Source organism: Marmota marmota, unplaced genomic scaffold (genome assembly GCF_001458135.2).
Source record: "Marmota marmota marmota unplaced genomic scaffold, marMar, whole genome shotgun sequence".
In the NCBI taxonomy this organism is placed as follows: domain Eukaryota; kingdom Metazoa; phylum Chordata; class Mammalia; order Rodentia; family Sciuridae; genus Marmota; species Marmota marmota.
Window position 1 is genome coordinate 6,945,907 of NW_025999905.1, and position 27,874 is coordinate 6,973,780.

General features: G+C 32.9%; 1 protein-coding gene across 9 annotated transcripts in view; it reads right to left on the reverse strand.

Moving 5' to 3' along the window:
* Dgkb (diacylglycerol kinase beta) overlaps nt 1-27,874 on the reverse strand; it is a 747,732-nt gene that overhangs the window by 253,974 nt on the left and 465,884 nt on the right. For all 9 annotated transcript variants that reach the window (XM_048799633.1, XM_048799632.1, XM_048799634.1 and 6 more), the window contains one exon: nt 27,057-27,121. In XM_048799633.1, coding sequence (XP_048655590.1) covers nt 27,057-27,121 — 65 coding nt within the window. The remainder of the gene's footprint in view (nt 1-27,056; nt 27,122-27,874) is intronic.

Below are 27,874 nucleotides of genomic sequence, written 5' to 3' on the forward strand. Positions count from 1 at the left end.
TCACATTTTCAACAATGTGCAGAACATCCACACAGAAAATTAACAAGGACAAGGAAACTAGAATTAAACGCTCTAAGGAATTGAACCCTATACCAAAAGGACCTAGCACACTCCTACATAAAATTTTACTCAACAACTTCAGGACACATGTTCTTCTCAACAGCATATGGAGTATTCTCCAGGATAGATCATATGATAGGTCACAAAACAAGCTTTGAAATTTTAAAACATATTAAAATCATATTGATTATCTCTTCTGAACACAGTGTTAACAAACTAGAAAGCAAATACATGAAAAACTTTGGAAACTACTTAAATTAATAGAAAGAAAATAATTTACTCTTGAACAATCAATGGATCAAGGAAGAAATCAAGAAAGGAATTTTAAAAATACTTAAAACAAATTAAAATGGAAGTGCAAAACAGAAAATCCTATATAGCAGAGGCAATATTAAAAGGGAAGTTTGTAGTGATCCATGAAAATCCATGCATCAAAAAGCAGAAAGACCTCAAACAAACAATCTGTCACCACATTTCAGGGAACTATAAAAAGAAATACCAAACCCCAAATTTGTAGAAAGAAAAAGTAATAAATATCAGAACACAAATTAATGAAATAGATACTAAAAAGCAATTCAAATAATAAAGAGCTGGTTTGTCTTAAGGACAGCACAATATAAAAAAGCCTAAGCTAGACTAAGAAAAAGAGAAAAGACTCAGATAAAAACCAAAGATGGAAGGAGATACTTAACACTTCACACCATAGACATACAAAAGATTGTTAAAGATTATTATGAACAGCTATAAACCAAAAATTTCATAATCTAGAAGACATACGAAAATTCCTGGACATAAACACCTTACCAAGATTGAACCATGAAGAAATAAAAATCTGAAAAAAAAATAATGATAAGGTTGAAGTAGTAACAAAGTTTTCCATTAAAGATTGTTTCACTTCTGAGTTCTACTAAACATTAAACTAATCCTTATTCTTCTTAAATCACTCCAAACAATTGAAGATTCAGATGTGGTGGCACATGGTATAATCCAAGAGACTTGGGAAGTTGAAGAAGGAGGATCATCACAAGTTCGCGGCCAGCCTCGGAAACTTACTGAGGCTCTATAACAAACAGATCTGGTGATGAAGCTCACTCGTAAATCACCCTTTAGTTAAATTCCTCATCTCAAACAAATAGACCAAAAAACCCAAAAATATGAAGAGAGAATTATTTCAAATTCATTCTCTGAGGCTAGCATTACCCTAATAACACAAAGGAAAATATCTCAACATAATAAAGGCCAAATATAATTAGCCAACAGCCAACATCATACAGAATGGGGAAAGGTGAAAGGTTTTCCTCTAAGATTTGGAAGAAGAGGAGGATACCCACTTTCATCTTTTTAATTCAACATTGTATTGGATATTCTCATCAGAGAAGTCAAGAAAGGAGAAGAAATAAAGGGCATTCAAATGGGAAAAGAGGAAGTCAAATTGTCACTCTTTGCTGATGACATGATTTTATATATAGAAAAATATAAAGTCTCTACCCAAAAGTATTAGATCTACTGAATAAATTTGGCAAAGTTACAGAATACAAAACCAACATAGAAAAATCAGTAGTATTGTTATATATCCAATAGACAATTTCCTAAAATAGAAACTAAGAAAAAAATTCCATTTACAATAGCTACAAAACAAGCTAGAAATAAATCTAGCCAAAGAGGTGAAAGAGATCTATGATGAAAATTATAAAACATTATTTTATAAACATTATTTTGTAAAACATTATTTTATAAAACATTAGTTTTATAAAACATTAATTTTGTGTGTCTTTCCCACACAAAGGGAAAGACATCCCATGTGCAAGGATTGGAAGAATAAATACAATTAAAATGTCTATACTACCCAAGAAAATCTAAGGATTCAATAAAATACCTATCAAGATACCAACTGCAATCTTAATAGAACTAGAAAAACATCCTAAAATTTATATGGAACCACAAAAGAGCCCAAATAGCAAAAGCCACCTTGGAAAAAAAAAAAAAAAAAAGCAGGAAATGTTACACTGTCTTACTTCAAAATGTATTGCAAAGCTGTGGTAATAAAAGCTGCATGGTATTAGCATATTCATAGACACATAGACCAATGGAACAGAATAAAGAAGTAGAAATAAACCCACACAATTAGAGCCAACGGACTCTTGACAAACATACTAAGAACTTGTATTGGATAAGGGGCAGTCTTTTTAATACATGTTACTGGGAAACTTTTTCATACACATACAGAAGAATGAAACTAGACTTCTATGTATTATCAGTTACAAAAGTCAACACAAAAGGAACTGAATACTCCAATGTGAGAAACTATAAAACTCCTAGAAGAAAATAAAGAGGAAATACTTTAGGACATAGGAATGTGCAGGAATTTATTTGACAAGACCCCACAAAGCACAGGAAACAATAGCAAAAATAGATAAATGAAATTAAATCAAACTATGAAGTTCTCAGCAAAGGAAACAACAAGTAAAGAGACAACTTACAGAACAGGAGAAAGCATTTCTAAATTATACTTCTCACAACAGTTCAATATCCTGAATATATAGGGAATTTTAAAATACTCACTATCCCCCAAAAACCACAACTAAAAAACTGGTAACAAATCTTAATAGAAACTTCTCAGAAGACACATAGATGACCAAAAAGAATATGAAAAAAAGTTCAATATCATTAATCATCAGGAAAATGCAACTCAAAACCATAATGAGATATCACCCCTCTTCAGTAAGAAAAGCTATTATCCAAAGAGACAAAAGATAACTATTGCTGGTGAGAATAGGAATGAATATTGTTGATGGGAATGTAAATTATTACAGTCATTACAGAGAATTAGCAAATAGTACAGAAGTTCCTGATCAAATCAATATTAGAAATACGATATTACCAGTAATCCCACTTTTGGAAATATAACCAAAGGAAATAAAATCAGTATGTCAAAGAGATATCTGCACTCCCATATTCACTGCAGGACTATTCACTGTAGCAAAGGAATGGAAACAACCTAATTGTTCATCAATTGATGAATAGTTAAATAGAATGTGATATGTATACATCATGGAATACTGTTATGCTATTTAAAAATAAAGAATGAAATCTTATCATTGTGACAATACGGATGGAATTCAATGCCTTCATTTTAAATGAAATAAGCCATACACAAAAAGGTAAGTACTGTGTGATATCATTCATATGTGGAATTTTAAAATAATACTCTAATAGAAGTTAAGAATATATTGGTAGGGCTGGGGATATAACTCCCCTGGTAGAGTACTTGCCTTGCATGCACAAGGCCCTGGGTTCAATGTTTGTATATATATGGTTATCAGAGGGTGAGGAGGGTATGGAGTTGAGAGAAATGGGGATAGGTTAATCAATGAGTCCAAGGTATAATTAGATAGGAGTAAAAAATTCTGGTGTGCTATTGCCCAGCAAGATGATTATAGATTAATAGAGTATATTGTACTTCAATAATCTAGAGGTGTTTGAATGTATTTGTCACAAAGAAATGATAAATGAGAAGATAAATATACTATACAATTATGTAAGCAATAAAATATCATTTGATATCCCTTAAATATGTATTATTTTTAAGTTTTTAAGTATTAGTGAAAAATAAAAAGTAAAAATAAATAAGCAAAATATACAATGACTATAAAGTAAGTTAAACATTATTTATTAAAGAATTTATGCCTACCATACACACATAGGAATTAAGACATAATAGGATATAATAATCATATGCCTTTCAAATGTTTGGTTATATCTGACCTTCTTAAACACAAACTCACCAACTGGTTTCAGTAAGGTTTTTCCCAATCAGGAAATGATTTATTTATTGTTGTTGGAGGTAAGTTATAGCCAAGTGTTAAATGTACAAATGTTGACCATGGCTTGCAACATTCTATTTTATGTGGTGCTAGCTTTCTGTATGTATACCTTTGCATTTTACTAATTCGGTACAGACAAAACTGTGTCTTAATGAATTGTCTGTACGCTTTCTGAGATATAAATTCCAGGTTATTTTGAAGTTATGCCTGTTTGTATCATTCGCCCACTCAAGACATCACAGATTCTTCCAACCACCCCCTACACTTGGAACAGGCACCCAATTAATACACGCCAGGCAGGCCACCTTGCTCTTCTCCTTCAAAAATTCCGAAAAAACCATCTGCTCTGGGAGGCATTCCAGCTACAATAACCACCTACTTCTTTCAATTGCCTATAATATCTGCATCCACTTTCTTGAGCACTGATTACATTTTTTACCATTACAAAATCCATATAGCAAGATAATTTTCTAAATCCCTTATAGTGGTATTTAATCTTCTCTCAGACTTCTACATTCCCTTAGATTAGTAAGATATGCTTGCATACACTCTTCCATGACAGAATGAGGAAAAATGAGCTTCTATATAGTAAGAGAATTAACATTGACTCTGGGATCAAGATGTTTAGCCAACCCAGTTAGACGTTCTGATTAGTGTTTGTGCCACTCATGGAGATTTTTCTGTCAAATTGTCTAATTGGATTCTTGTGAACATACTATAGTGTAGAATGTAAACAATGTAATGAATTGTTGTTAAATTAGCATATGTAGAATTTCAAATTTCATTATAGGATACTTGCTAGGCAATGACAACTAATTTGATCTCATGATATTTTTTATAATTTTTTTCATGGAATAAAAAAATGAAACATATTCAGAACATGTTTTATCATGAAAAATAGACATAACAAAGAAAATTTCTTTTTTTTATACTTTTAAAATTTATATAATTGTCATACTGGATGATATCAAATTCCTGAATTCATGTGACTTATCTCCCTATTATGTCAACAATATGCAGATGTTCATGGGAATGGCCTTCTCCAGGTAATAAGCTAAAGACACACATTTCTGATTCTAGCAAACTTCAGGCCCTGTGAAAGATAAAGTCCTTTCTTTGTATTTCCACAGCAGGGATTTAGGATCAAGAGACAGGTACCAGAGAACTGAGGACAGAATTAATACACTGAAACTATATACTAAGGAGACACAGTGGGAAATTTCTGCCAAACTAAAAGTGCAAAGCACTGAGTGTAGGTGGTAGATGGCTAGTTGGAGCCAAATCATAGGAAGAGAGAGCCAAGAGATTAGATGTAAGCCCTAGTCCCCTCATTCTTTCCAATGAGAAAAACACCAAGTAGGAAGAGGCAATCAAACAATCCTAGCCATGGGAGGCCCTTTCCTGTGACAGAGAAAGACAAAGCTGCTCTCATAATTTTATACCTTATATTGTATGGGAGCAGCAAGTGTAGCATGGCTGGAGGAGGCATCCAGTCAGGTACAGCAGAGGAGGCCCTAACAAGGTCATGCAGATCTTAACTATGGTGAGCGCAAAGTACCCTAGTTATAAGCAACCCCCCCCAAAGAATACACACTCAAAAGTGCTAAAAGGATAAAATAGGAGGGAGCATGGGTTAGGATAAGTGATAGGTGACTGCAGGATGTCTCTAATTAGTTCTTTTTCTCTGGAGGACTCAAATACACCTTTTTAAAAGGAGATGCTTTACGCCTTTGGTACCTAAACATTGCTAGGGGAAGGAGGAATGGAAGGGCATAGCCAGGGATTGGAGAGATGCCTAGAAAAACTGGGTGGCTGCATGAATGAGAAAAGGTTTTGAACCAAAAAATGAATGAACTACTTTTAATTGACAAAACCAGTTGTTTATTCCATCAGTGAGAATGATGACTCAAGAACAAGATGGAGTAATTCCTACAAATTAATGAAAATTATTCTTTTCTACAAACATCTGATTGCTCCATGTTTCACTGTTTATTTTCTCATAGTTAATATCAAAGCTAGTAATTCTTATATAAAAATTTAATTTGCTCAGCTATTCTTACTATTAACTTGACCTAAAAACATTTAGTTAAAAACAGAAAATAATCATTGAAATTTCCTTTTAAATTTATTAAAAGAGGTTTAAAATTTATATCATTTAATGACTACTGTGTATCAGGTACATGATAAGCAATGAAGATAGAAATATTAATAAGATATGGTTCTTACCTTCAAAATTTTAACCTAATAATTATTTTCTACAACAGTCCCATTAGGAAGGCTTTCAAGAAAATTTCTCCTTTTTTTTTTTTTTTTTTTTTTACTCTTTATGTCATTCAACAAATATGTTTTGAAATTTTTTTTCAATTTATTTGGAAAGGTACACCTGTTTTTTGACTGTTTAGAAAATATTAATTATCACCATCAATATGCTTGCAATATTTCCTGCCAAATAGAAAAGAGCAAGGATGGCATACATCTCTGGGCTTAAACATCTCAAGATCACATAAAATAGTTCACATAAAAGCAAATTTAAAACTGTAAATCATCATACACGTCTTATTTTTTTTTAATTTACACAAAAATGATAAAGGTCAACAGTCTTAGAATCTAAAAGAAATAAGGCAATTACCTAGGATCTGTTAACAATTTTATCCTCATGTGAAATCAAAAGTATTCAACACCAGATCTTAAATTAATATTCATTTTGAATTTAAGGGAAAAAACCTGTACACATGGAATGACATATATTATCCTTTCATAGGAAGCATTTATATTTCTTCATCTACTTAGACCCTGAAGAAATATGTATCTAGCAACCCACACTTGAGTAGCTATTGTTTGTAAATAATTTATAGTATATCTTGATAAAGACATTTCTTGACTAAAATTTCCAGATAAGATTTCCCTGAATGAGAATTTAGCTCAAAAACTCCATAAGGACAATAAAATATAACAAGATAGAATGAATTTTTATTATATAAGGAAAATGATAAAGTATGTAAAAATGAAACAGCTAATGTAAGCTAATATAGTATATACTTTTGTGTGTGAACAGCAAGAGCAATGGTTTACACGTAAAGTGAGAACTATATGTTGGACACCGCTCTCAGTGCTTGACAGTATTGACTCATTTATTCTTTTCTGCTCTATGGAGAAGGTACCATTGCTGTGTCATTTGATACAGAGTATTGAGCTGCTTGCCCAGGTTTATCCTTTTGGTAAGTGGGGGAGCTTGAATTTGCACTAGGACTGTCAAGTTCTAGTGTGTTTGCTGTCACTGCTATAGCCATTTCAAATACCAAAGTATGTGGCTGTGGTATGCATTTTCTTTTCTGACAAATAAGCGAAGCTGCTGTTAATAAAGGACTTGTCTGTTCTAGAGTCTCTGTTTCAAGTATTGCTATAATTCACTATTTTGTGAAGCATATATGGATTGGAACTAGAATGCATTACATTTTGTAAAGAATCTGTTTCTATGTTACTGCTCAAAATATCACTTAAGGGGCTGGGGCTATAGCTCAGTAGTAGAGTGCCTGCCTCATACTGTGAGGCACTGGGTTTGATCCTCAGCACCACATAAAAATAAATAAATAAAGATATTGTGTCCACCCACAACTAAAAGAATATTTTTAAAAATATCACTTAAGATGAGAAGTCTACTTAAAGTCCTCATCCAATGTATTCTCAACTGTATCTATTGTATAGATCCCTAAATCTCAGAACATGAAACTTCTACTCTTCTGTTTTGCTCTTAAACCTATTCCCAGTCTTTTGAACATTTTCTCTCAGAGAAATTGTTTTTCATGTGTTACAGAGGTAGCAAACTTTCTCTGTAAAGGACAAGGACCAGATAGTAAATATTTTAGGTTTTGTGGGTCATATGGTCTCTGTCACAACTCAGCTCTGCCCTTGCAGTTCAAATGCAGCCATAAACATTAGAAAACAACAGTGATTGGCTGAATTCCAACAAAACTTGTTTTCTTTCTTCCTTATTTTTTTTATTTTTTACAAAGGAAGCAGAGGGCTTGAATTGGCATGATCCTTGATTTTACTATGCAATAGTGGGAAGTATTTTTTTTTTTGTCTGCCTGTTTGAAGGGAGTATATTTTGAAAATACTTCCACATTTAGAGAAGCCACTTAATTCTTTGGCATTTCCTGTGTATCTCTATAAAATCTGTACTCTCTTCTTGACTTTGACTGGAAAACCATGTTAAGCCAATTCTTGTACATCCCATATTTTCACAAACATTTGTTTGATATAACAACTCTGAGTAATCTTACCCAAACCATTCTAATTTATAGAGGAGGTAACTTTTATAACCAGAAAGTATTACATTGGCCTAATGCCAATTTTGTACTTTTTTTTTTTACTATCTAGCACTCTTTGCATTGAATAGAAAAATCATATGTGATTATTATCAGATCCATGAAAATTCTTGCTTAACAGAGTTTTCAAAAACTTCAAAATCCATTTTCCCTTTCCAAGGATCACCTAATATTTCTGACACAACTTCCTAAATTGCAGAGAATTATTGGATTTCTACATTATAGTATATAACATCATGCACTTAGGTTATAATGATAGTTTCGATAGTAAATTCTGGAGGGATTGAAAAGGAAAACTGGCATCACACTACATAACATGCATTATTCAGTTTAATTTAACCTTACACCAAACCTCAGAACTAAGAATTACTATTCCATTGTTACAGGTAAATGAAACAGAGGCTCTAAATTCTAAATAAGTTACCTCAGTTTTCACAGATGATAAGACATAGACTCTAACATCAGCAAAGAAAAAAAAAACTGAAAGTTTATGCTCTTTGTATGACATCATGAAATGTTTCATGGCTGAGTTGTATGTGAAGCCCAATATGAGCTTCCCATTTCTCGACACCAATTTACTTTTTGTTTCTGTAAACTCTGCTTCCAAGTCTCTGTATTTCTTATTGAGAACTAGGAAAACATGCTTGTACAATTTGAACAGTAAAGTTAAAAATCACAGAAATAACTTAAATATGAGTTTTGTTACTGTTTATATGCTAGAGAAGTTGGAACATTCTGAATGAAATTAAAATGCATTTCATTGGTGTGGAATCATGAGCATTTTTCATAATTGTTTTGTACAAAATTCCCTGGGTTTTCACAGCTGTATAAATGCTCCCTCAAAGAAATATGTGCAGAATGAATAAAAACAGATGTGGCATTTTTGCATGTTATCAACAAAAATCTCTTTTTATTTTACCTTGGCAATATTTTACTATAACTTCATTTATGTTATAATTATGTACATGTCAGTGTCAGTACTTACAATGGTTTTCAGTAGGATTTTCTGGTTACTTATATTTCTCTAGAGATTACCTTTGCACAGAAACTAATTTTGTATGTTTTCTTACATGAAACCTAACCTTTCATGCTGTGCACTCAAAGCTACAAATATTCTCCACTCTATTAAAAGTAATTGAGTCAGAACATTTAAAGACATTTTAAATGAATGTGCACTGAATATTCTCCAACTTGGTCAGGAAATAGATTTGGGGAAGTTTTTAATACCCTGCAAACTTTAAGAAGAGGAAATTACCTTTCGTTATCTAAGGCTAGAGAAGATTGGGCTTTGGACCTGTAAGACAACATGCTATCATCAATTCCAAAGCAGGAAAAGGGTCTGTGCTAAAGTCACCAGTGGCTCATAAGTTGTGCTTTCACTGTTGACATTCAAACACCAAATAGGATTCTTTTTGGCACTCAAATATAGTTAATTTTGTGTAATATAAGATTAAAAAGTATATGTATTCAACAATACTCATAAATAAATAGTCAAATAGCTCAATACTCAAATTCTCAATAACATTTAATGTTGAAGACGTTAGTATACATGCACAAAACAACCCTATGTGACACTTCTAAAACTAAATCACTCAGTACAAATGGAAAAATTTGGGAGAGATGTAAGTGTTGTTTTTTTGGGTGGATATTCTAACAAAACCTCATACCAATGTTTTACCTGCCATGTTAATAACTTCTTATGTTATTTTCCAACTTTTGGTCATCCAAAGTGTTATGTTAGTTTAACATTAACTTGGAATATTAGCCATATTTACTTAAAAGTCTGCACATATTTTACAGCTTTTACTTGTTTCAAATTTATAAAAGGGATCAAATATATTTTAACAAGCACCTACACAAGTGACATAATTATTTTATTCCAATCTGAAAACCTAATTATCACCTTCTTATGAGGACAAGGATCAGAATTACAGGCAAACTAATGTATCCTATCAGTGGGACAGTTTGTCACTTTCTTAAATAATTATTGCCTTTGCAAATAAAATTGTTACTGGCTTCATATAATGAAGAAAAGAGATGGAACCCTCTCACACTTTTACACATCAAAATTAACTTCCCACAGTTTTTTAAACTCTTTACTTATCTTTCACTGTACTGGATCATAAAGTAAAAATGTTGGCACTATTACCTTTTTAAATAACAAGAGGCCAATATGCACACTTCAGTTTTTGTTTGCTTATTTATTTATTTACTTATTGCAGTCATGAGCATTGAACCGAGGGCCTTGCATCTAGGCACATATTCTACCACAGAGCTACGTCCCTAGCCTTTTCATAGCAGCTTTTATAAATAAGCAAATTTCATATACTACACAGATTCTAATCATGTTATAATATGAGAAACTCATAATTCACTAGTAAAGATAGCATATAAAAAGATCTACATCTTTAAAAACTAATTGGTGTTACTAAGCAATTACCCAAAACGAACAGTTGCTAGAAAATTTTCAGTAAGTAGCTTGCATATAGTAATTTTTTTTACTTGTTTATTTTTCTAAATGGAAATACAAGAATTATAGTAATATATGTATATAAAATATATAAGACTTGTTAAAATAGTCTTAAAGAAGACAGAATTGCTTATACTTTTGAAAAGTTTCTAAAACAATATTTTGCAAGATCATTAAATACTTCTAAAATCAAAAAGATACATGGAAAAAATCTTATAAATAGTCTATAGAGTAAGTCATAGTAATGCTATTATTTTAAAATTTAATTACTTGCAAAACAGTTAATTTTTTTGAGAATGATCTCAGTTCCAATTAGAAAATTATTTCAGACATTTTGACATTTATTTAATTTGCAATGCTACAATTAGAAAAAAGTATCAACACTTTGACTTTTACTGAAGCAAAACTCCTTTCACGTCAGGTTAAAACTGGTCTTGTTCATCAGATGTGATCAAAAGCTCCCTAATTAGTCAGCAAGACTGAGGTACATAGATGGCCTTTGACTTCCCACCACAGATTGCTAAGATTTTGGCATTTTATAACAGTGTGCTGGCTGGCATTCAAATGCAACTAAAATTACACTTTGCTAAAAGAAATGCATACTACCACCTGATAGGATTATTGATGTGAATCCTAAGTCCTGGCAAAGCAACACAGCAAAAGAATGGCCTTGCTAGTGTACACACAGAGGGAGGACTCATCCCCATGTTTTCCTGGTGGCTGAATTCCTGCAAGGCTGAGTGCATATGGGTGTGCGCCCTCTGCTGGCTTGATTCTTCTTCTTAAAAGTACTCAAATGTTTCCAAGTGTTGCTTACAGAAAAGATGTCCTGTTAACAAACTATGGGAAACTCTTAATGAATTTAGATTTTAAACAGAATTTCAGACAATTGACAACAAGGTGATTCCGTGAAGATCACTGTAAAATTGGATTCCTAAAATATTTATAATGAAAGCTAAACGAAAAATTTGATAAATTATTTTGCCTCAAAAATAAGAGCCTCTGATAAGTCTGTATTTTTAAAATTGATAAAGCTATTTAAATAAACATTAAATAAATATTTCTGATAAAACTAATAATGTGTAATAGTATATTGAGTTTAATCATTTTCGCATAATATATAAAATGCAATTTGCCCATGATTTTAAGTTAATTTCTTCCAAAAACATAATTATATTTATAACAAGTAGAGTTCAATATTTTAACAAGTAGAATTTAAAATGACAAACTTCAGTCAAATACCCAGTTATCCCTACTCTGGATTTAAGTGATGTTCTAGCTTGTACATTATGGAACAAAAAGGGCTCCTTTATTTCATAACTTTATTAAATTCTAGTATTGACATGTGACCTAATTTCAGACCAGTAAAATCAATCATATATGGGATTGGCCCATGTATTTCACTGATATCTTACATTCAACATGTGTAGAACTGAACTCATCATCTTTACATTCACCTTATGGTTGATATTGCCAATATTCTGCCTTTATTTACAACTTTCACTCATCATTTCCTTCCCTTCCATATTAATACCATTGTCAGTTACTAAACTATGGAACAACAGCCACCTTTGCCTTCTACTAGCCTATTTCCTTAGTCTTATATCACATCCTTATTTAAAATCCATTATTTCATATTCAAGGATAAAGGCCAAGTTTTCAAGAGAACTACCAAAGTTCTATGTTTTTGTTTATGTTTTAATTATTTTTCAGTACACAGATTTAACCCAGAAACAATTTACCACTGAGCTATATCCCCAGTCCTCTTTATTTTTTTGAGACAGGGTCTCAGTAAATTGTTTAGGACCTTGTTAAGTTGCTGAGGCTGGCTTTGAACTTGTGATTCTCCTGCCTCAGCCTTCTGAGCTGCTGTGATTATAGGCATGTGATACCAGGCCCAGTTATATTCTGTATGATCTTACTATGATTAGCAATGCACATTCAATCTTCAATTTCTCATATTTCCTTTCCCTTCCTTCTTTCCTTTTCTTCCTTCCTTCTTTCCTTCCTTCCTTCCTTCCTTCCTTCCTTCCTTCCTTCCTTCCTTCCTTCCTTCCTCTCTTGTTTCCTCCTTCTCTCTTTTTATACATTTCTGTGTTTAATAACACTTTCCCTTAACACATGATATTCTTTCTATTGTCTCTAAGATCACTTGTAATAGTCCGACTGCTTTTGTCAAACTATGATTGGGTATTGTGTCAACCAAAGTCTTGTTAGTGATCACTGCCCCACCACTGCATATGATTTTTCTCCTTTATATCCTCTTCATATGATATTGAAATACTGCATTCATCTAACAGTATTATATGTATTTGCTCATATGTAACTTTTTCTTACTAATCCATAAACTAGTTGGTTGGAATATGTCAAACTCATCTTTTCTCCTGAGCTACATAGTAGCCATATCGTTTCAAGGAAAGAGATTCCCATCTTCTGGTGAAAGTGATTGTTTCAGTATCAGACATGTGACAGACACAGAGGCAACAGAAATGGAAATCAGGATTCTCTTTGTCTCATTCTCTCAGGACACTGTGGGCTTGCAAATGTAAATTACAGAATTGTTTTTCACTATAATCTAATCCATTGTGAGGACAAATCTAACATATGAAGGAAGTTGGACATAATAATAAAAGAAAAATGAAATTAGGACCCGATAATTTTATTTATCTTTGTATTAAACTTGGTCTGAAGCCTGCCCTTATCATATTTGTCTTGAACCAAAACTTGCTTTATCTTTTGAACCAAAGTGAGGTGGCTTTTGAAAATTTCTTAACAGATGGATTTGTTTTTCTCAACAAGGGCTTTTCTTTTAAAATCATACCCATAGGTGTTTACTCTGTGATGTATTAAAGGAAAACTAAAACATGGCTGTCATCCTCTTTAGTTCCCTCTTCCCTGGAGGGTTGAGAACTTTGTGGAGTTCAGGCAACTGAGCACAAATGCCACATGAGAGTTGCCGAGCACACGTTAGAGGCCCAGGTCTGCTATTAGAGTTTCTATCCCTTGCCATCTGCCCAGAAAAGAGGTCTGCAAATAAAATTCCAATGATGTTTTCAGACTCTCAAAAAACTATCAAGGAGCCAAGAGGCGAAAATGTTGGGTGACAGTTAGAATGTCCTAGAAACACGAATGGAATGAATCAGAGAAACTCCAGAGATGGGGATTGCAGTCAGAAATAAGTGATAAGGTCATGAATCATAATTATTAAGATTTATTGGGCACTTACAATTTGCTACTATCAAAATGTTCTTTGTTCATTGTTATTTTGTCTTTGCAACAACCCTGCAAGATTGGTATCATTAGTATCATTACACTAATTAGAAAGTAGGCACAGAAAAAGGGGCAATTTTCCAGAAATCACACATCCAGGAGGTAGAAGAGCACTTTTTGAAGCCAAGGTGTCCTAAAGAGTATGCAATGAATGTATGCAGGAGGGAAAAGGTGAAATGAGGAATTCTAGGCATGGCCCACATTAAGACTCACTGATTTTTCGTGCTGGGCACGGTGGCACATGCCTATAATCCCAGCAGCTAGGGAGGTTGAGGCAAGAGGATCAAGAGTTCAAAGTCAGCCTCAGCAACTTAGTGTGGCCCTGAACAACTCAGTGAGATTCCTGTCTCAGAATAAAAAACAAAATAGGGCTAGGGATGTGGCTTAGGGGTCAAGTGCTCCTGAGTTCAATCCTGGTACAAAACAACAACAACAAAAAAAAAAACAAAAAAAAAAAAAGGANAGAAAGAAAGAAAGAAAGAAAGAAGGAAAGAAAGAAAGAAAGAAAGAAAGAAAGAAAGAAAGAAAGAAAGAAAGAAAGAAAGAAAGAAAGAAAGAAAGAAAGAAAGAAAGAAAGAAATTCCCTGGGGCTAGGACTGGGGCTCAGTGATATAGCACTTGCCTCACATGTGTGAGACCCTGGGTTCAATCTTTAGCACCACATAAAAATAAATAAATAAATAAACAAAGATATTTTAAAAAAAGGAAGAAAGAAAGAAAAAAATTCCCTGATTCATCATGGAATTCATGAAAATGATACAGTCTATAGGTCATATTGTCCTCATGGTATATAAAGCTGGAGCATCCTTCTTAGTGATTGTATGACCACAAATGTTGCTGCTTTCAGTGACATATTATATGTAAGAGTTGCATGAGTTGGAAGCATCTGTTTGAATGTGTCCTCAAGCTAGCCTAAGCACATAAAGGAGACATCAACCAGGAAATAATGGTTATGTTAGTCAGTTGAGGAAAGGTTTATTTTAGCTTACAGTTTCAGGGGCTCTGGTCCATGACCAATGGACCCGGTTGTTTTGGGTGCTAAGGAAGAGTCTGTGGCAGAGCGAAGTTGTTCACCTCATGGCAGCTGAGAAGCAAAAGAGACAAGAAAGTGCCAGAGTCCCAAAATCTCCTTCAAGGGCACATCTCTAACGACCTAACTACCTTCTACTAGTTCTACTTACTAAAGGTTCTACCACCTCCCAATAGCACCATGGGATAGGGACAAAGTTCAAAACATGGGCCTTAGGGAGGATATTCAAGATCCAGACTAGAGCAAATGCAGTCAAATGATGTCAAATGAAAATATCATTAAGATTGCTGGAATGTTATCAGATGAAGAAGATCCAGGAAACAAGGTAGAAAGAAGATAGTTGGAAATTTCAATAAAAGATATGACTGAAAAATTAAAAGAGTAAGAGTCATGGAAACAAGAGCACAACATGAAAAGTCAAGCTGATATTTAGAGACATAGTTTAGCCCATGACTTAAGAGCATGGACTTTGCGTGTACTACTATGAAATATATATGAACAGTGAAAACAGAGAAAATAACATTTTCTCCATACATTGAAAACAGAGAAAATAACAATAGCTACAGAGTAGAGATATTTAAATGATTAAATAAAACATCTCATGACAAAAATAGCTTAATGATTTGGAAGAGATATTTCTAAATAAATAGTATCCTTTACTACAGTAGTATGTTGTGGTTTTATCCCCATTAAACTCTGTAGTTCCTTTGAACCCAGGGCCTGACATTACTTGTATCCCAAACTCCTGTGAGGAGGTTTTAGAACATATTTGATATTCCTCCATTTGAGAAATGATAGCTATATCCCTTTCCTCTAAATCTGAATCTTTTAAGAGTTTTAATCAATAAAACCATAGTGAGCATGATACTATGCATTCTCCAAAAGTAAGTCAGAATAAGCCATATATTTTGCCTGTTTTCTTGGGGCCCTTGTTTTTGGAGACATGGACTCCCATGTCAGAAATCTGGTCACCTTAGATCACCACAATGTGAGAAATCCAGGCCACATGGAGAAGTCATGTGCAGGTGCTCCAGGTAAGGTCTCAGCCACCAACTGAAATTAACTACCAGACATGACAATAACCAGGTCTCCAGATGAGTCCAGGCCCCCACTATTAAGTTAACTCAAGTTGTTGAGTGTTTCCAGGTGAGAGCTCAGATATCATGAGACAGGAACAAACCATTTCTATTGTGTGTGGTTTTAATTTCTGTTCCACCCCAGCTAGGTACATAATAAAATGGTTGTATATATTGAAAGTTTTAAGTCATCTGTTATGTAGTAATACTAAACATAAAAAAAATTTTGATAGATAAAAGTGATTGTTGCTATAATAAAAAACAAAAAAAAATGTGACATTTACTTTGGGACTGAAGGGTGGACAGAAGCATGTACTTCAAAAGAAAGGCATTAGTAACTATGGCTTAGGTGAAGCAAGAAGTAACAAAGTATCTAATTAGTTCCAATTAGTCATGCTAGGGGATTGTTTTCTAGGTAAGATTACCATATAATGAGGTGATTAACTTCTTTGGAAAGAGTTAAGATAGACTTATTTTATGCTTAATATGTTCTATAAAGAAGTGTTACAACAAGGGTCCTAGAAATTGTTCCCTGGGATAAATTCTACCCAGAATGATTTCATTCCAGAACAATCACAATTCTCTTTTAATATGTTACTGATATAGAGTGAATGTGATGCATCTAAATATTAGAGTTTGTATATTTAAACTTCATATCAAATCAACTAACATATGACTTTATCTATACAAAGAAAATAATAACTGAATTCTAATAAATTTCAAATGCTGGCCTACAGGCTACCCATGAACATCAGAGGAGATCACTGACATCAATCAAGGTTATAGGTCACTCCCCAAACTAGGTTGTTCATTTTTTCTTTTTCAAAAACTGCTTGATTACAAGGAAACAGTCTTACTTGGATTTTTCTTGTGAAGTTTTGTGGGCATTTATGAATTAAGTACTGCTACTTCATAAATCTTGCTGCTTATTTACTATTCTAGGAAGTGTGTATGTGTGTGTGTGTGTGTGTGTGTGTGTGTGCGCGCGCGCGCATAGAATGTTTGCATAGCCCATATACAGTTTCACGTAAAAACTAATACAAATCATAGGAATAGCAAGGCAAAGTCAAGGAAAAAAATATGTAAAATATCAGGATGGAAATGATACTAATAAAATATAACTATCTTGCAAACAGAAACTAGAATTAAATAGTTTATCTCAGTTGAAGAATATATAAGCAATCCCTACTTCAACATATATCCTTTAGTTCTCAGGAGTCACCCTAACTTGTATAACCCCAGGGAATAGCCTTCCCACTGTTCATTTAAAATACAGAATTCCCCTGAAGTTTTACATTCTTCAGGAGAACTTGTCATTATGATCTCTCTGTAACCCCAAGTTCACTTTCCTCATTGGCTTAGAGATTTTTCAGGTTCCATATCTACTGCATGACTATTAGATAAACAGGATTTCCTAGAAAATGTTTGCAGAATAAATAATCAACCAAATCAATAGCAGATAGGCAGTATTTTATCCAAGTTCAGGATTTCAATTGAGATTTTTGTTACTCTACTGAAGTAGAAAAGAAAAGGGGGGAGGTGCATGGAGGGAGAGAAAGAAATGAAGAAAGAAGAAAAGAGGGAGAGGGCAGCAAAAGAAAGAAGAAAAGTTACTGACTCCAATCCTTATTTATCCTCATGCACTCTATTCCAAAGATCTATCTTCCAAACATGGCTTTTCAGCAGCCTGGACACAGAAGTAAGTGTTCATGTTTTATGATACCAGAAAATGATGGAGGAAACTGCAGGTGAAGCAGAGGCCTTCCTGTCAGTGTGCACACAGCAAGATTAAACCAAATATTTAAACAAGTCTCAACATACAAATAAAAATCTAGGAAAAGAATGGCAGTTTGTAAATTATTTGAAAAGCCTTAAATTAGAAATACATGTACAGCAATAAGTATGAAAGATTTATATAAAATGATAATGTAAGAATGGAGTATTTTAGACGTCTAGGCATCACAATTAATATATATGAATACATATATATATATATATATATATATATATATATATATATATATACACACATATATTTATTATTTACTTGCCATTTGTCTATATCCTATATAGCTTATATGCAAACAATTAGTCATCAATCTGGAAAAGTTGGTTTAACAATATTTCTTATATAGAAAAATGTCAAATAATCTTATCTAAAGGGTAAAGTTTTATAATCATGTACAGTTAGAATAAAAATGAGAATGGTTCACTAAAAACAGACCAAAGTTGGTACTGGTATACAGAAGAGAAAATTACACAAACTTCTCACAATAAAATTATTTGAGTATATGATTTTGTCCAAAAGTTTTCTATGCAATGTTGATATAGCTAATGAATAAAGACATTATAAAATACTAAAACTTACAAGTATTTAATTTTAACATTAGAAGTAATGTTAAGAATACTAACAATACTAGTTGTATTATTAAAATGGTACCACTTACAGAAAGTAGAATATGCCTCAAAACATAATAATTTGCATTTTTAAACAGAAATGAAATTTCACTATCTAATAATGTAGTTTTCCTGATGCAAAGGTAAGGTCAAATACCTCAACAAAGACATATGTATATGTGATATAGATTCCATTCAGTCTTTTATATTTATTGTTTTTAATGAAGAATAAATGTCAATTATTTAAAAATCAATTGTTCTACACATTAAAAACTATTACAAATAAGTTAATATATGAAATAAAAGTTTAATTCTTAAAGAGTTCAAAGTGCAATGAAAACTAATTTCTTCCAAAAGCAATTTTGCATGCATACAGATTAAAAATTTTCAGAGAAACATATGAGAATAACTTCTATAGTTATTATAGAAGTTATTCTATATTATATAGAAGTTATTCTATATTATAGAATAACTTCTATATTATTTCCTGTCATTCTGACTCAAAAGTATGTCAGACATGTTGTGGGCTGAAATTGTGGCTCAGAATTGTGGAAGGCACAGGGTTCAATCCTCAGTATCACATAAAAATAAAATAAAGGTATTGTGTTCATCTATAAACAAAAAAAAAAAATCTAAAAAAAATGTATGTGGGCCATGTATGTAAAAGTATATGTCATGAAATTCCCTGAAGGCAATTTCAATTGGCTTTTATTAAACATACATTAAAATTCTTATAGTTGATGAAGAAAATTATCTGAATACATAATCATAAAATTTAAAAAAACCTTAAACAACTTCATACCTTAAAAATTTTATTATATTGAATTCAGAGAAACAACTTTTCAATGATACTTTACATGATAGATAATAATATTTGGCTAGGATAGAGCATTTTTTTCTGTTACTACTTAAACATTGTTTCATTTTTAATTTCATATTTTATTCAAGAACTACAACTGGATTTTTTGTCTAAATAACAAATGGTAACTTTCCATTTTGTCATTGTTTCCTGTGTGCTTTTCTTTCCCTTTTCAACATCAAATTAGAAAGTTAAAAAAAAAATATTTAGGTTTGGTTTCTCTATTTTTAACTTCGAAATTGTAATTTTCCATATCCAATAGAGTAAAATATCTAGAAATTTATAATTTCCAAGTTAAGAATATATACTCACTTATAATACAGTTTAAAGTAAAGAATGCTCAGGTATAAAACTGGCATTTTAAAATAAATAATAATACTTTATGAGCTATTTTGGCTAATAAAATATTTGTTTTGGTAATATATCTCTTCAGATTGATACCATTTATGGAAAACTGAATTTTACAAATTTCAGCATATGGGTTGGTATCACATGCTCTGCAACTAATAAAATAATTTATTTATAGAATTGTCATTTTCTCTCTCTCTCTCTCTCTCTCACACACACACACACACACAGACACACAGACACACACACACACACACACTCATGAAGAGTGATATACTGTCTTCAGTTCAATACTGTCACCAGGTAAAAATCAATAAGTGGTCATAATTATATTTTGTTGACCTATAAAACTAAAAATAAGAAGCACAAAACTATGAACCACAAAACTAACCTGTAACTGTGTATTATTTATTTGCAACTCACAGTGCTCAGGGATTTATCTTGTAGAATTTGTTTGTTTTATATTGCTGTTTTGTGGAGGTTAGGTACATGAAAGTTGACAATACTAAAAGGTATTATTGATACTTGAATGATAATTATGCAGAATCAAGACTCATTTTAGGCATCCTGCAATTCTAATTTTTTCTATTACTTTTTTGTCACTATAAAAACCATGAACCATAAAAGCAGTAAGATACTGGGAAGAGAAACGTATTATGAAATAATAAATAATTTAATGAATAAATATCTATTGAGTGCTCATTTTATTAAACACACTGTATACAGCAAAGTCACAGAGTAAACAAAAAAGTAAAACTTATTCCATGAGCTCACAAAACCTCATGTCAAAACAAAAAAATCAAGTATTGTTCTATAGAATAATTACTGTAATTTTGAAGGCAAAATTTCTAAGTTCACGTAGGATATTAATTTCTTGGGTAATTTTGACAGAAAATTCACCACATAAATTCTGAGTTAAATTGCCTTACTTACATTCATACCTCAATTTCAGTTTTTTGGTTATAGAATCCTTAAGAGAAAAAGCAGTGAGTAATATAGAAATGAATCACTTTTCTCTGAACAGGGGTCTCAGGAAAGTATTTCTGTTTCTTTCCAGAAGTTAAGAGACCAGATGCTTTTAAATAAGCAGTAGAGACTTTATGGGATAGCATCTTTATCATTACTAGTCATAGTGCTTATGAGTTGATTTACTTTACTCCAGGAAAATTATTTTAAAGTAATACATTAAGAATTTAAATTGATTCTTCAAAAACATGCTATGACTAAAATTTTAAAGATCTTTGAAAGATCACCATTTTTTTTTGTATTACAAAAAACATGTCACAGTTACTTGCAAGTTATTGTTAATATTGCATAGTTATACTCTTGGAAATCAACATTGTTTTGGATTTTTTTCTAAAAAAATTATTACTTTAAGCTTTCATAATTATTAGTATGTTGATGATTAGTTGTTAAAAACCCAAGAACTTAAAATACTCTATCTAGATATAATCAGGAAAGGTGTAATATCTGAGAAATTACACAAGAACATCACTATTATTGTAGATATTTAGAGTCAAATTATATATTTTAAACACCAATGTTATGTAACATATGTCGCCAAATTGTAGTAGCAAAGGTGCTTTAAAGAGTTTTAATGTAAAAGATGATAGAGGTTCTTATGTAAATTTAGTTTTATCTTAAGAGTTTGGAAATTTTCCTAGCATGCTTCCTTTCAATAGTTAACTTAGATCTACACAGAAATCTGAAAAGAATATGACATAAACCTCTCAACTAGCACTCTCTTAAGCACCGGAAAAATCATTACCTTTTTTCAGTTCTTTCAATTTCTGTCATAAGAAGCATAGAGAGCAGAACTATATATTTTGGTAATTAATTTCCTTAAGATAATGTTAGAAACATCATGTTCTCTAAAATATAAATGAATTTCAAGGTGAGCATACTAGAGGATTATATTAATGGCATATGATTTATTGTGACAAGAGATCTGATCTGAAACACCATTATTAGGAGTACTTAAAAGAAAATCCATTTGTGAATTCCTGAACATGTGAAAGTGTGCTATGCCTGAGCTAGTCTCAATGTTGAATTCCAAAATCCACCCTTGAGAAACATCTGAAATTGCTTGTATACGATATCTTATCTTCAGAGAAATTGGTCAGAAAGTATTCATATTCTGAATGTTTACATTATAGTTTAGGGAATTATCTAAATGCTTGGAACTCTAAGTAAAGACAATCTACAAAAATATAGATGGAAATGCAAGTACCTAATTGATTTGGAAATGTAAGGAGTTTTAGGGCTAACTGCTATCTTAAAAACCATTGGTCAATAATATGTTAAATATCTATCGTATATTTTTTTTTTCAATTTTTCCAAATTTTGTTAAAATTATAAACCTTTTGATTAAGAAGTTTAATGAAACTCAATCAAAATTAACTTAAGTTCAAAACTATACAAAACCAACTGCTAAATTGTTTACTAATGCACATATATTAAATAAGCAGTGTAGACTTATTTTAGAGGTAGGAATGAAATGCCTTCCTAATCCCCTTGCCTTAGGATAGCAAGTTCATAATATTAGGCCTTATAGTACTTTTGTGTAATAATTTTCCTCCTCCAGTAGATTGTGACCTTCACAGTGCAGAAACCTATTTTGCCACCATTCTAGTGCATATCTCACACACTTGCCTAGTCTGGTTCTTCCCTGCTCTGGTTTCCTCAACAAAAGTAGTGAGTCACCAACCAAACCTCTCACTCTGCTACCCAACAACAAGCAATCTCACCTGCTGACCCTACCTGCAGAGCTAGGTAAGGATGGAGACCAGCCATGGCTCATTTAACCTATAATGGCTTGTTCCATGGAGGGGACCTGGTATTGAAGCAGAAGTAAAAGAGATGTTCATTCCCCAGACCTTTAATTGGGTCATAATCACCAGTGCTAGTGACTGGGTCACTAATAAGTCCATACTACTTCTATTTTATATTATGTCTACTTGGCTTCAAGTTAGGTAGAGGACATTTGGATACCCTCCCCAGATAAACTGACACCACTAGCAGCACCAACCTAAGGGGCAATAAAAAATGGGGAAAGGGGTGGAAATGCAAAGGAAGGGGAAGGTACATCCCAGGCCACAAGGCTTGATCAGAGACTGAGAATTAAATTTGAGCCTATCAAGGTCTGCAATCTGTCCTTGGCAGTACTGAACAAATACAGAATTTTTATCTAACATCTTTTGGCTCCATGAAGAAGTCGAGTGTCTTCATTTACAAACCACTGGACCTTAGTGTCCAGCACAGGGCAACACTAAGGGTACAGGCTCAAAAATGGGATGAATGGCTGATACCCTTGAGACCTTCAGGTTTGACTCAGGCAATGCCTGAAAAGTCTTTCTTCCTTGACACATCCTTTAGTTTTCTCTGTGCTCCTCACAATTGGTCAATATAGTCCTGGTGCTATTTGCACTGTGGGCTCAAAAATTCTTGGTCGAATGAGTATAAACTTGCAGATGACTATCTGAGCAGTTGCCAGGTCAAGTGTTCTCTCTTTCTGGAATATCCTTCACTCTTCATTCACCTGATCAGTTTATTCTAATGTTTGAGTGGTTACCAAATGTTACACTTTCTTAATGGGCTCATGGGTTTCCTTCTCCAGAAAGCCTTTCTGACTTCTTTAGGAACTCCTCTTCGCAGTGGTCACTTGTCCTATGTACACCTCTCAGCCTCAAGACCAAGATGGTGCCTTGAGCACAAGAACCAATCCTATTTAACCTTTCTGTGGCTATTACCTGGCAGAGCATAATACTGGACTGGGTTTAGGCAACGAGTATAAAAGGCATCATCTCTCTTGGAAGAAATGCACCTCTGGAGAAGATAGATCCTGTATGGCATTCCAGCTTGCCAAATGACAAAAGCTACCTTCTTTTCTATTAGGTTGCATATTAGTTAAATGTCCTACCAAATCCAGAAATAAGGTTCTATACTATAACACTGAATTTCCAAGATAGTCATTATCTCTTCAACCTTTTGTGGAGACAGTAGGGCAGGACAGGCCTCTTAATATATAGTATTTGTTAATTCATATTCCTGGGTTAAATGGAAAAAGGAGATGAAGTTAAAGCAGGATTATAGTTCCCACCCCCACTCCGGTCTAATGTCCTCCTCTCTCTCCACCCCAAAGTAACCCAGAAAACAGTGACTAAGAGAAGATCAAAGTATTGATATTTTGTTTGGCAAGTGAAAATATAAGACATTAGGAGTTAAAAATATAAGTAAGGCTGGGAATAAAGGGAGGTAATACAAGGTGATAAATTTCCAGGCTGGAAACTACTTCATGAAAGACCTGAAGAAGCACAGGAGTTATGCCAATGGGTACTTGGAAGGATTTTCCAGAGGATGTACTAATTGTAGAAAAGATACTTTGTAGCAATTTATGAAAGAGACTAAAGAAGGCAGAATTCATCTGCCTATCTCTCTATCTCCCATTTCCCATTAGTCAAATTTTACCCATGAGTATGCCCCCATACTTCTAGATTGCCAGCCATTACTTGGAATCAGAGATCAAATGCCTTGCAGTGGGACATTCCATCCAACTCTGGAGATGGCAGGAAGAGGCAGAAACTTGGCACATAGTTATTGGGAATTTGATGCAGCCCATGCACAGTCAAATACTTTTTTTTGTCTCATTTTCCAGAAGCAGAAACATGGCATAATGATCAAAGACCTTTCCTAAGTTTACATGGCTAGTACGAGGTAAATTCTACATTTGAACAAAATCTGAATCTTGAAACTATAAGAACAATACAAATAACTTGGATTCTATGTAGTAAGGAAAAAGAGTCACTAAAAGGTTTAAACCTGGGATTTACATGAAATAAGATCTTTTTAATAAAGTTCCCAATCTCCACTGTGCTCTATCTTCCCATCTATCTAACCCTGGCAACAGCAGGTGGCTCCAGAGAGGTGAGGGCATTCAGGGCATTTTTTTTTTCTTTTATTACTATTTTGACTAGTGAATATATGGAAACAACTTTCTTTTTAATATTTATTTTTTTAGTTACAGGTGGACACAATGTCTTTATTTTACTTTATGTGGTGCTGAGGATCGAACCCAGTGCCTCATATATGCTAAGCGAGAGCTCTATCTCTGAGCCACAACTCCAGCCCTAAGTGCAATTTTTGAGGGTTTTGAGAGCTCCCAGACTGAGACCAGAGCTTCATTTAGGCTTCAATACTACATTTTAGTCTTTGTTTCACCTAAGTCTATATATATGTCAAAATGAAGAGCTGATCAAAGTCAGAAAGCATCTGGTTAGAGAAGCCAAAATGAGAGGAATTGGTTATTGACCTAAGGACTAGGAGCATGAGGACCATGCACCTGTCTACTGTGGGTCAGGGGTCCAGGTATGCTGGCCTTTGCTGATGAATTATTTGACATTGCCTGAGATGGCCAGATATCATAAATTGTTTCACCACATCAATGTCATCCATATCTAGTATGTTTTCACATATATTGTTCAAGCTCTTCAGAATGAAAGACCACAGATGGATGGAGTGGTGCACCATCTACTTCTGGCTCACTCTCAGGTTTGCTGCTCCATCTCAGCCTGAATTAAACAATTCACAGGGACTGTGCAGGGGTCCACTTCAGATCAGAAGGGAGAGCAGCCTTGATAGTGCCACAGAAGGATGGTTCAACACCTCTAACTCTGGCATTCTTTGAACTCACCATGGAATGTGCCGCTGTATATCATTATAGAAATCATTATCTGTCTTTGATTTCAATATTCTCTGTAACCTATTTATAAGCAAGATTTACTCACGTGTCAAATTTACAAGGAAGTTTCAATGAGGTAAAATTTATATCCTATGAAAATATTGAGGTATACAAACACATTATTGTAAATATCATCTAATCATATATTGGGCAGTGAGGAATGTTATAAATTAGTGCTATCAAGAATAAAAAGTGAAATGGACATATGTGAAAAATGGAGTCTTTATTATTAAGAAGAATTAAAATTATTCAGCAGAAAGGAACTCATTAACTTATGACACATGAGGGAGGGTCATCAATGTTGGCAATCTTATATATAGAATATCAAATTTGATTATCAGATAAATGCACTGATGTATCTCTTTATGTTTTCAATTGTCTCACTCTGATAACCCCCAATTCCATTTCTCTCACTCCAGAATTACAAAACTTTTCTGAATCCTTCTAAAGATATAATGTGCACTTATCAATAACCATATATGAATTCTTCTATTGCCTTTAAAACAAAAATTACAGCGTTTTGAACTCTGAGATAACAATAAAACCATAAGTTCATGATTTATGATTTCTAAGGTAACAAACAAAATGGTATCTAAGGTAAAGTACAAGAAATAAAAACTTATTTGTTTTAATAAAACACTTAGGTAAATTTAATGAAATCTCTAATACAACTTCACTAATCATGCAATTTTTTTTAACTAGGATAATATAAAGTAGTATGCTTAAGTGTACAGTTTAAAAAGGTCTAAAATAATTTTGAAAGTATGTCTTAATAGCATTTATTTATTATTAATCTACATGGAAAAATTACTTTAATATACTAGGGTATGACAAATTTGAAATAAACAGAAGAATTTCCAGGTGGCAGTTATTTAATGAATTGTGTGGAATATTCTTGGCCAATTGTCAGCTTCGCCAAGTACAGAGAAAACAGCCTTTTGTTTTGAACATTAATGTATAAAATCACTCAAGTATTTATACAGAAATACTGCTTATTATTTTGTAACTTTATGAAATGAATAGAGTGTAAATGAATGTAACCTGAAGTAGAAGACACTTTACTTTTTCTGCCTCATTTTCTAGGGGAGTGAGGTTAAGAGAGACATATTTCCTCTAGCATGGAGCCAATACAGAGCCAATGATTTCTCTACTCCTTTGAGTAACTACAGATATTTATTGTCTAAATTTTGAAAGGGAAAATGTTTGCCAATTGGTATTATGAGAAAACTTATTTTATGTCAAGGCTTTCCTCTGTGAGCAAAAACTCTTTAAAACAATTTATACTGGTATTGATGTTGCTGTTATTTTGCATTTAATTGAGGCCTACATGGAACCAAGAGTCCAAAGACTAGAAGATTTTTAACATACCTTTGGACTTTTACTTGGGATTAAAGATGATCACCATTCACATACTAAGCCATGTAAAGGTTACACGAATGTCTTACCTTAATAAATTATTACTGTCAACATTTATAGCATATAAGTGTGGAATTAAACCTAAAATGAAAAATTCAACTAATTTATACTTTCATCGTAATAGTTACACATACACTGAACCTCATTTAACCATTATATATAAAAGGTTGTTAACAAAGAGATCATTTATTGTGACACAATTTGATTACCATAATTGTGATTTCATTGTTTGTTACCTTACCTACTATTGAATTTCTCTGGGTGTTTCTCTCTCATGATGTGGAATCTGTGTGCAATGGAGGCATCCTAAAGGGAGAAATGGGGAAAAAACAGAATAGTTTATAATCCTATTATCCTACAGAAGTATAAATTTAAAATGACCAATATTTTAAATTCAAATTAGTTTTGTCAAGATGTTCTAAAATTGACATATAATCCATGTCAAACCTGAACAAGTGTGATTTATGGTGTCATGTCATGATTGGTTACTGTTCATCTTTACATCTAGGAGTTGATTTCTATTTGTTTTATATATCTCCTTTAAAATATCTAATTTTGGTACCAGACTCACAGTATGTTTAAGATAGCACATAAAATCATAAATCTCAAATAGTAGTTGAAAGTATTGATAAAGACAGTTAAAAGGACAGCCTAATTGGGAAAATGATGGTAGAAAAGCTCCTACTTCTTTGAGTAGGTAGAAAGATAGTATGAGGGTGCTGGTCTAGTAGAGGCAACTGTAATACTTGACTTCAAAGTCAAGTCCTTGGTGTGTAATTAATAACTGTTCAGACCACAAGAAGTTTTCTGAACCATTTTGCTTAATGGTAAAAAGCAACAAAGAGAAAGACTTATTTCTGGAGAACTGGTGACAGGTATAACTCATCTCTGAAACCCTAAGTGTAACAGTTCTGAACCCCAATGGGTGTTTTTTACTATCAAGAAATCCTGAGGGTTTTTTTTTAATAAAATTTACAAGGAATGTGTGAGGTTGGTGGGATATTGTGATTCAAACTTTTCAAGGGTCCATTCTGACATTAATGAGTTAAACCTATTATA